Below are 10,848 nucleotides of genomic sequence, written 5' to 3'. Positions count from 1 at the left end.
TGACAGTACTTCGATATCCAAAGAGAAAGAAAAGGAAGTAGCCCACCCATTGAAATTATATATATATATATATATATATATATATATATATATATATAATATATGTATGTATGTGTGTGTGTGTGTGTGTGTGTGTGTGTGTGTGTATATGTAGAGATATATGTTTGGGGTTTATAAGTAACTTTCTAGCAAAAAATTTTTTACATGTAAACAAAAAGTGTCAAAATAGGCCTGGTTTTCAAGTGCTTAGCCACTTGCTGACTGCCTCATGTATGGGTACAGTGGCAGAGTGGCTCTCCTGTTCTAGATGTGTGATCTTGCATTTCAGGGTAGCAGGTTTGCACATGCTGGCTGTTCTCTGATTAGTCACGGCACAAGCCACTCAGCAGTTGCCAGCCAATTAAATCCACCAGCACCCGCTAATCGGCTAGGGGGAAAACAGGACAGAGCTCTGTCCTGTCAGTCGGAATGTGGCCTTTTTTGTTTCCCTGCAAACTAGGGAATATAAACCGTGAAATCCCTTAGTGAATGCACCTCACAATAAACACTGGTTAGGCATGCATTTAACCCTTTGATCACCCTAGATGTTTACCCCTTCCCAGTCAGTGTCAGTACAGTGCTCGTGCATATTTTTAGCACTGATCACTGTATTAGTGTCACTGGTTCCCACAAATTGTCCGTCGCAATATCGCAGTCCTGCCATAAGTTGCTGATCGCCGCCATTACTAGTATAGTAATATAGTATTTTTTTTTAATTCCAGTATATTTACACCAGTTTGTAGATGCTATAATGTTTGCATAAACTAATCAATATACACTTATACTGGGGAACTGGAGAAAGTGCAGAGAAGGGCAACCAAACTGATAAGAGGCATGGAGAAACTCGGCTATGAGGAAAGATTAGAGGAACTGAATTTATTCCCTCTTGAGAAGAGGATATTAAGGGATCACCATGTATAAATATATAAGGGGTCCATATAGTGAATTGGTGTTGAGTTATTCACTTTACGGTCATCACAGAGGACAAGGGGGCACTCTTTATGCCTAGAGGATAAAAGATTTCATCTCCTAATACGGAAAGGTTTCTTCACCGTAAAGCCCTGTACACACTATAGGATTTTCTGATGGAAAATGTGTGATAGGACCTTGTTGTCGGAAATTCCAATTGTGTGTAGGCTCCATCACACATTTTCCATAGGAATTTCCGACACACAAAGTTTAAGAGCATGCTATAAAATTTTCCAACAACAAAATCCGTTACCGGAAATTCCGATCGTGTGTACACAAATCCGACGCACAAAGTGCAATGCATACTCAGAATAAATTAAGAGATAAAAGCTATTGGTTACTGATCCAAAGCAGGACAAATGAGACAAAAGTGGGGGAAGATGGTAGTTGAAGGGGGGGGGGGAGCTACAAAGCTATTGGGAAGCTATTGGTTACTGCCCGTTTATAGTCCAGACGTACGTGTTTTACGTCACTGCGTTCAGAACGTTTGGATTTTCCGACAACTTTGTGTGACCGTGTGTATGCAAGACAAGTTTGAGCCAACATCCGTCAGAAAAAATCCATGGATTTTGTTGTCGGAATATCCGATCAATGTCCGACCATGTGTACAGGGCATAAGAGCTGTGAAAATGTGGAGTAGGCTCCCTCAAGAGGTGGTTCTGGCCAGCTCAGTACATTGCTTTAGGAAAGGCCTGGATTTTTTCCTAAATGTACATAACTGGGTACTAACATTTATAGGTAGAGTTGATCCAGGGAAAATCCAATTGCCTCACTGGGATCAGGAAATAATTTTTTCCCCTGCTGTAGCAAATTGGATCCTGCTTTGCTGGGGTTTTTCCGCCTTCCTCTGGATCAACTGTGGGTATAGGATTGGGTGTATGGGATTGTATGATATTTATTTTTTATTTTATTTATTTTTATGGTTGAACTAGATGGACTTGTGTCTTTTTTCAACCTGAGTAACTATGTAATATCTAAGGCTTCTGCTTAAACGGACGTTTAGGAGCAGTTGGGCATTTTTTTTAACTGTTCCTGAACTCTCCTCTGTGTTATCCTATCAGTACATGTACACAGGGTTGTTTATAGTATTTCTAGGCAGTTGAGTTTAAAGGCCTTTTTTAGGAAAGCAAAAAAATGAGTTCAGATGCTGAGTTTAGTGGCTTTTCAAGCGCCAAACACTTCTAAACGCGGTAACTCTCGTTTAGCCGCATTTCGTTTAACACTTCTAAACGCAAACACGGCAAAACGGACGTTGTAAACGTGGGTTACTATCTGTCAAGTTAAATTGTTCAGTAGAGGTTGTAAAAAGGTCCCGTGTGTAGGATTATTTTTTTTACCAAAGAAATGTAGCAGATTACATATTGGCCTAAATTTATGAAGAAATGTTTATTTATTTATTTTATTTATTGAATATGTTTTTTTTAGCCGAAAGTAATAGCTTTTTCTTTTCTTATTTTTGTTTATAGTGCAAAAAATAAAGAACACAATGGTGATCAAATACCACCAAAAGAAAGCTCTATTTGTGGGAAAACGAAGCTATACATTTAATTTGAATACAGCATTGCACCTACTGCAATCCTTAACCTTTTATACTGTGTATATGCATTTCAGTAATGCTGCTTTCAAATGCATCTGGTGTTTCTCAGTAGTGCCCGAGTTTGCGTTTGTCATTTGGATAAGCATTGACTGCCCTAACCTGTGCTTAGTCATGTAGAGCCAGGGTCTCAAAACTTTCAAGGCAAAGACCAGTTTACTGTCCTCCAGATGATGGCTGGACTGTGACCAGTGTGTGTGTATAAATAGTCCCAGTGTAATTGGTCAATGGGAGTAAAAAATGCCCTGGATTTGGTGATCAGTGGGAAGAATAGTGCCTTGTTGGTGTCAGTGGAAGGAATAGTGCCCCATCATGGGTGTCAGCCAAAGGAATTAGTGACCCATCGTTGATGTCAGTGGAAGGAATTAGGGACTCATTGATGTCAGTGGGAGGAACAATGCTCTATCATTGGTGTCAGTGAAAGAAATAGTAACTCATTGGTGTCAGAGGAAGGAATGCTGACTCTTCAATGGGAGGATTAGTGCCCTATTGTTGGTGTGAGTGGAGGCAACAGTGCCCCATTGTTGTTGTCAGTGTAAGGAATAGTGCCCCATTGTTGATGTGGAGACCACTGAGCTAAAGGATCTCCTACATTTGTCTTGTGGTTTGCATGCCAGTTTACGTAAACAACCCATGCAGACCTTAGCTCAAGGTCTATGTGTAGTCTGCAAATGTACCCTGTGCCCTCATTCACACCTGAACATTTTGTAGTGTGTTTGTTTACATTGAGGTCTGGTTCACACCTATGCAGGTTGCAGTTTATGCATATTCCAGGTGCATTTTGCGTTTTCAATGCACATTTCTGCAAAACTGAAAACGTACTAAAAAATGCATAGGTGTAAACCAGGCCTCAATGTGTGGAAACACATAGTTTTTAATTGTGCCTGTTTACACTTCAAAACTCAGTTGCTTGCAGCTCGATGCCCTACACTCAAAGAAATACAGGAGCTGTTTTTTTATTGCAACCAAGTGTTTTTGATGCAATAGACTTTAATGGGAGTGCCTGTAAACGAGAAACACACAATACTTTTTGTGTCTAAAGCGGAGTTCCACCCAAAAATGGAACTTCTGCTTTATGTACTGGTGACCCCCTGACATGCCACATTGGGCAAGTCATTTTTTTTGGGGGGGGGGGGGGCGGTACCCAGTTTTGACAGGCACCCAGCTCCCACTTCCTCCCCTGGTGCTGCGGCGCCAGAAGGAAGTTCATCTCTCCCCCTGCAATCTTTTGGGACATGTCACATGTCCCAGAAGATTGCCCGGCTATTCACCACACACAGCGTGGCTCGCGCATGCACAGTGTGCACCTGGCTGTGAAGCCAGGCGCCCATAGTTACAATGCTAGCGCTGTGGAGAGGAGCGAGGCTTCATGTGCCCGCATCGCTGAACCGTGGGACATGTGAGTGTCTGTTTATTAAAAGTCAGCAGCTACACATTTTATAACTGCTGACTTTTAAATGGGTGGAACTCCGTTTTAAGCCCAGGTTCATACTGACAGCGGCATTGAAATCATGCGAGTTCAGCTGAACTCGCACGGTTTAATTCCTGCATGTCAGTCCCGCCTTTTAGGAGCAATTTCAGAGACATCATTGTGGGTTGCTGCACAGATGCCAATGGAAATCACAAGCCAAAATCGCCAATAGTAGTACAGAAACTACTTTTGGGAATCGGTGCGGCGCCGCACCGATTTGGACAGTGCCAATGCCGGCACTTGCTGCCGATTTGGCATGTCAAATCGCATGCCAAATTGCTCCAATGTGAACCTAGGCTGAAGAACTGTTCTTCCCTTGCCTAGCCCTGGAAATGAGCACAAACTGCTTTAAAAACAGGGTTATGTGTGCAAAACACACAAAAAAGGTGTGTGTGTGTGACCATACATTGATTAGCCATAATGTTATGACCACTGACACGTAAGTGAATAAAATTGATTACCTTGTTACAGTGGCATCTGAAAGTGGGTAGAATATATTAGGAAGCAAATAAACATGTCCCTAAAGTTAAGGTATTGAAAGTAGAAAAAATGGGCAAGGGTAAGGCTCCATGCACACTGGAGCTCAAAAAAGCTTTTTCCTGATGCCAGATTGCTGGCAGAAAACGCTGGTTGAAAAACTAGCTTTTAACAGCGTTTTGTACTAGCGTTAATGAGCGTTTATTAGCGTTAGTGTTAATGGGCGTTTTTAATAAAAATACACAGAGGACACTCCAAAAATCCCACAATGCATTCCAAACTCCCACAATGTATTGAAAAAATAGAACGCCGAACGCTAATTAACACGGGTTTATGAGCGTTTATCTGCGTTTGGCTTTTTATAGCGGTGAAAAACGGCACTTTGAATGCAAATTTCTGGTGTTCAGAAAAAAAGCCCATAAACTCCACTGCTCATTAAAGCTAAAAAACGTCCATGTGTGCACATAGGCTAACGTAGATTGGAGTTTATGGGCTTTTAAAAAAAAATGCCCAAACGCCAATAAACTGCAATTTATCAGCTCCAGTGTGCATAGAGCCTTAGGATGTGAACAACTTTGACAAGGGCCAAATTGTACTGACTAGACAACTGCGTCAGTGCATCTCCAAAACTGCAGCTCCTATGGCATATTCTTGGCCTGCAATGGTTAGAACCTAACAAAAGTCATCCAAAAAAAGAAAACCAGTGCCAGGGTCATGAGCAGCTAAGGTTCCTTGATGCATGTGGGGAGCAAAGGCTGGCCTGTGTAATCTGAGCCTATAGAAGAGCTACTGTCGTTCAAATTACTGAAAAACGTTGGTTCTGATCGAAAGGTGTCAGAATACACAGTGCATCACAGTTTGTGGTGTATGAGGCTGCATAGCCACAGACCGGTCACAATGCCTATGCTGACCTGTGTTCACAGCCAAAAGCACCTACAATAAGCACTTGAACATCAGACCTGGACCACATAGCAATGGAAGAAGTTGGCCTGGTCTGATGAATTCAAGAATGGTTTTGAAGAACACAGCAGTGAATTTGAGTTGTTGACCTGACCTCCAAATTCTCCTGATCTCAATCCAATCAAGCATCTGAGGGATGTGCTGGAAAAACAAATCAGATCCATGGAGGCATCTTACAGGACTTAAAGTGATTGTAAAGTCCTGTTTGTTATTTAAAAAAAAAAAAAAAAAAAAAAAATGTTATACTTACCTGCTCTGTTGCAGTGGATTTGCACACAGCAGCCCTGATCCTCCCTTTCTCAGGTGCATCTTCTGTGCCCCTGGCCCCTCTCTCGTGTTGAGTGCCCCCACAACAAGCAGTTTGCTATGGGGGCACCTGAGCCGAGCTGCAGCTCTGTATGTCCATTCAGAGATGGAGCGGAGCTACGGTTCAGCCCTGCCCCCTCTCTCTCCTAACTGACTTTGTAAATGTATAAGAATACTGTGAGCTACCCTAAAATACCCCCTAGCTACAACTAACATCAGGTGTGGTAAATACAAGAAAGAGTAAAAATGACAATTCGCAACTGCTATGCATCAATCACAATCCCCATGCTGTGTGAAACCATATATAAAAACAAAGAATATGCAGTGCTGTGCGATAATATCCTTAATATTATAAGGATAATAGTGCAATAACATCAATAATATGTGATATATTAATAAAAATACAATAAAGAAAAAATTGTGTAACAAGCAAGTTCACAGTGAAAAAAATCTTTGCATTGGTGTCCAAAGAAACTTTGCCCTCAAAAATCTTCAAATCCACAAATATTAAAGTGCATATGTGCAATAATATTCCATAAAGTGACTCCTGTGATGAAAAAATCCTGGTTGATACGAGGGTCACTTTACAAACGTGCCCCCCCCCCCCCGTGTAATAGCGCTCACCTCAAGCTGTGTGACCGCACAACTAAGTATGGTCCACAGAAAGTTTTGAGCCACTCCTGAGCTCTGAGTACAGATATATTCAGCAGGATCCCACGGTAAAATCCAGAGGAGATATCCTCAATGTTAATAATAGGAAAGAGGCTGGATAGTGCATTTTAATTTTGTTTGTAAATTTATTTAGAGGCAATAACATTAGGGTACTCACATTTCATTGGTGCTTCCAGTGTGCTAAACTATAAAAAAAACATTAATTACAAAATCCTCTCCCAAGTGGCTTAAAATCTTGTGTGTGCCAGTAGTTTGCTCAAACAAGCATGAGACTGTTTCCTCCACCTTCCTGGCCCCTCCCCTATGCGTGGTGACACAGGGCTAATCGCGTGTCTTCCTCAGGATCCACCTGTCCCATGATCCAGCGATGTGCTCCCTTAAGTCATCCCATCTCTCCAGCTTCTGTCCCCGGCGCCTCAACTGTGAGCACCCGCCTGTAAAAAAATGGGTGCCTACTGCGCAAACAGCTGTGCTATGCATTGTGAATAGTCCCACAGTCATCTGGGGCCTTTGACATGTCCCAGACGATAGGAGAGGAGAACTTCTGCACAGATCGCCTAACCAATCTGAGCAGGAGTGGGAGCGGGTACCTCTCAAAACCAGGTGCCCGTCCCCCATTGGCTCGACACTGCTGTCAATCACAGCCAGTGAGCCAATGAGGAGAGAGCGGGGTGAGCCCAGTCAGGGCTCTATGTGTCTTATGGATGCATAGAGCAGGACTTGGGAGCGAGCATACACCAGTGCCTCCATAGCAAGGGGCTTACTTTTGGGGGCACTGGTCAAGGGGGAGGTGCTCCGGCAGGGGGCCCGAGAAAAAGAGGATCGGGGTTGTTCTGTGCAAACCACTGCACAGACTAGGTAAGTATAACATGTTTTGTTTTTTAAACCGAACCATTGGAATCACTTTAAAGCGGAACTTCCCCTTTTGGGTGGAGTTCCACTTTACAGGATCTGCTACTGAAGGCTTGATACCAGATACCATAGCATACCTTCAGAACTTTAGTGGAGTCCATGTCTCAATGGGTTATAGGGAGTGAATGTTATGAACAATTGGTATGTACATAGGTTACATAGTTGCCCACAGTCCTGATTGGCATTGGACATTCCTGGAAATCAGACCGATATCCTGGGCAAAATCACAAAAATCTGCTTCTGTCTCAGAAATCAGGGCGTGATGGATCATTCATGTGAGCAGGAGCACCTACACCTAGGGAGGCAGCCCGGCTGATGTCAGAGTGTGAGTCTGCGGATGGTGAGCGGAGCTCGGCTGGTGTGGCCAGGTAGGTCCTTCTCACTAGGTAGTACTGATGAGGCTACACTGATGAGACTGCACTAATGAGGCTGCACTAATGGTAAAGAGGCTCTGATGTTACAGGGGGACTTTAAAGGTAAAGTTTTTTTCTCACAATCACTCCTTGCTGACACCATCACTAAGGCCCCTTTCACACAGTCAGTTTTTAAGGCGGACCTGATGGGAAGGTCCATGCATCCCTATGGACAGGCGGATGTAAACAGACTCTATTTAACCACTTACCAACCGGCTCCTGTACATATACGTCAGCGTTTTGAAGAGGGATATCTCGGTAACGGCAGCAGCTGCTGCCACAACCGAGGTATCCATCTTTACAGGAGTCGGTCGTGTTTACAATAATGGTGGTCTCCACAGTGGATTCGCCGCAAGATCACCGTTATCAGCAGCGGGAGAGGTGCCACCCGCTCCCACCGCTCTCCCGCGCCCTCCGCCGCTTACCGGAGCTGTCGGTAGTGGCGGAGTCGATCGGGACCTGTCAGTTCTTCGGTATGGAGACGAGTGAGGCTAAGATGGCGCCCACCCGTCTCCATACTATAGGACAGTGGAAGCGACGTCATTACGTCAGCTCTGCCCATATGTCTTAAAGGCATATTTTTTTTTGTCATTTTTTTAAACTATTTTTTTTTTTTTGCATCTTAGTGTAAATATGAGATCTGAGGACTTTTTGACCCCAGATCTCATATTTAAGAGGACCTGTCATACTTTTTTCTATTACAAGGGATGTTTACATTCCTTGTAATAGGAATATAAGTGATCTAATTTTTTTTTTTTTTAAATAAAATAAAATAAATAAGAAAAAAACATTTTTTAAAGCGCCCTGTCCCGACGAGCTTGCGCGCAGAAGCGAACGCAAAGGTGAGTAGCGCCCGCATATGAAAACGGTGGTCAAACCACACATGTGAGGTATCGCCGCGACCGGTAGAGCGAGAGCAATAATTCTAGCCCTAGACCTCCTCTGTAACGCAAAACATGCAACCTGTAGAATTTTTTAAACGTCACCTATGGAGATTTTTAAGGGTAAAAGTTTGACGCCATTCCACGAGCGGGCGCAATTTTGAAGTGTGACATGTTGGGTATCAATTTACTTGGCGTAACATTATATTTCACAATATAAAAAAAAAATTGGGCTAACTTTACTGTTGTTTTATTCTTTTATTCAAAAAAAGTGAATTTTTTCCAAAAAAAGTGCGCTTAGAAGACCGCTGTGCAAATACGGTGCAAAAAAAGTATTGCAATGACCGCCATTTTATTGTCTAGGGTGTTAAAAAAAAAAAAAAAAACAATATATAATGTTTGGGAATTCTAAGTTATTTTCTAGCAAAAACCCTGTTTTAAACATGTAAACACCTAAAATCCAAAAGGAGGCTAGTCCTTAAGTGGTTAACCACACCCCCTTTAAGCCACACCCATCATTTAGCATAGTTTAAACTACACCCATTTTCGCTATGGGCGCTTTGTAATTTTAATCAACACCAGACACTCCCATAAAAATGAATGCCCCGCCCCTAATTAACATACTGCTCTGCCTGCAGTGGCTTTCTGCAAAAAAAATGTTGGGAACTATGAGGTTACGGTGATTGTGGATTATCTAATAAAATCTAATCATAACTCGTCACTAGATTGCAGTAACCTAAGGACACTAATAGTGTCCTTAGGTTACTGCAATAACCCTAGAAGTGAACCAAGCAGTAACTAAGAAACCAACTACGCCGTCGCCTAAGCGAACGCCGCCGTCTACACAGGAAGTGACGAAATCATTTTCTTGGCGCTTCCCAACGGGATGTGACGGAATTGTGAAAGGGCTCTATCCCCGCCCCTTCTCTTGACGTCTTCACTTCCACGTCTCTAGTGTGTGTGTCCCGGTGTGGAGTGCGGCTTCCCCGTAGTGGAGGAGGGTCCGGGTTATGGCGGCTGTGTCCGGCACGGGGGGTTCCGGCCCCCCAGCTGGGGCCGGTGTGAAGGAAGGGGCCCGGGTCGCCATGCTTTGTATGCTGTGGTACTCGGTGAGCTCAGGTGGGAACGTGGTGAACAAAATCATCCTGAACAGCTTCCCGTACCCGGTGACGGTGTCTCTATTCCATATCCTGGCCATCTGCTGCTTCCTCCCTCCTATGCTCCGAGCCTGGGGGGTTCCTCACACCCAGCTACCCGCCAGGTATTACCGCTGGTACATCATACCGCTGGCCTTCGGGAAGTACTTCGCCTCGGTGTCCGCTCACTTCAGCATCTGGAAGGTGCCCGTCTCCTATGCACACACCGGTAAGTACAGGCATCTAGTGCCTGGGGGGAGGGAGGACATACATGGGTTCATCGCTACATGGGCATACCACTACATGGGTTCATCGCTACATGGGCTCATCGCTACATGGGCATACCACTACATGGGTTCATCGCTACATGGGCATACCACTACATGGGTTCATCGCTACATGGGCATACCACTACATGGGTTCATCGCTACATGGGCATACCACTACATGGGTTCATCGCTACATGGGCATACCACTACATGGGTTCATCGCTACATGGGCATACCACTACATGGGTTCATCGCTACATGGGCATACCACTACATGGGTTCATCGCTACATGGGCTCATCGCTACATGGGCATACCACTACATGGGTTCATCGCTACATGGGCATACCACTACATGGGTTCATCGCTACATGGGCATACCACTACATGGGTTCATCGCTACATGGGCATACCACTACATGGGTTCATCGCTACATGGGCATACCACTACATGGGTTCATCGCTACATGGGCATACCACTACATGGGTTCATCGCTACATGGGCATACCACTACATGGGTTCATCGCTACATGGGCATACCACTACATGTGTTCTTCACTACATGGGTTCACCGCTACATGGGCATACCACTACATGGGTTCATCGCTACATGGGCATACCACTACATGGGTTCATCGCTACATGGGCATACCACTACATGGGTTCATCGCTACATGGGCATACCACTACATGGGTTCATCGCTACATGGGCATACCACTACATGGGTTCATCGCTACATGGGCATACC

General features: G+C 44.1%; 1 protein-coding gene across 1 annotated transcript in view; it reads left to right on the top strand.

Annotated features, from left to right (window-relative positions):
* The first annotated feature begins 9,612 nt into the window (after positions 1-9,612).
* SLC35E1 (solute carrier family 35 member E1) overlaps positions 9,613-10,848 on the top strand; it is a 49,383-nt gene continuing 48,147 nt past the window's right edge. Inside the window, exon 1 of the mRNA XM_073592777.1 lies at positions 9,613-10,059. Coding sequence (XP_073448878.1) covers positions 9,705-10,059 — 355 coding nt within the window. The 5' untranslated portion in view covers positions 9,613-9,704. The remainder of the gene's footprint in view (positions 10,060-10,848) is intronic.

The sequence above is a fragment of the Aquarana catesbeiana genome, linkage group LG01 (genome assembly GCF_042186555.1).
Source record: "Aquarana catesbeiana isolate 2022-GZ linkage group LG01, ASM4218655v1, whole genome shotgun sequence".
Lineage (NCBI taxonomy): Eukaryota > Metazoa > Chordata > Amphibia > Anura > Ranidae > Aquarana > Aquarana catesbeiana.
The sequence above is the reverse complement of the archived record's forward strand: the minus strand, read 5'-3'. Positions and strand labels throughout refer to the sequence as shown.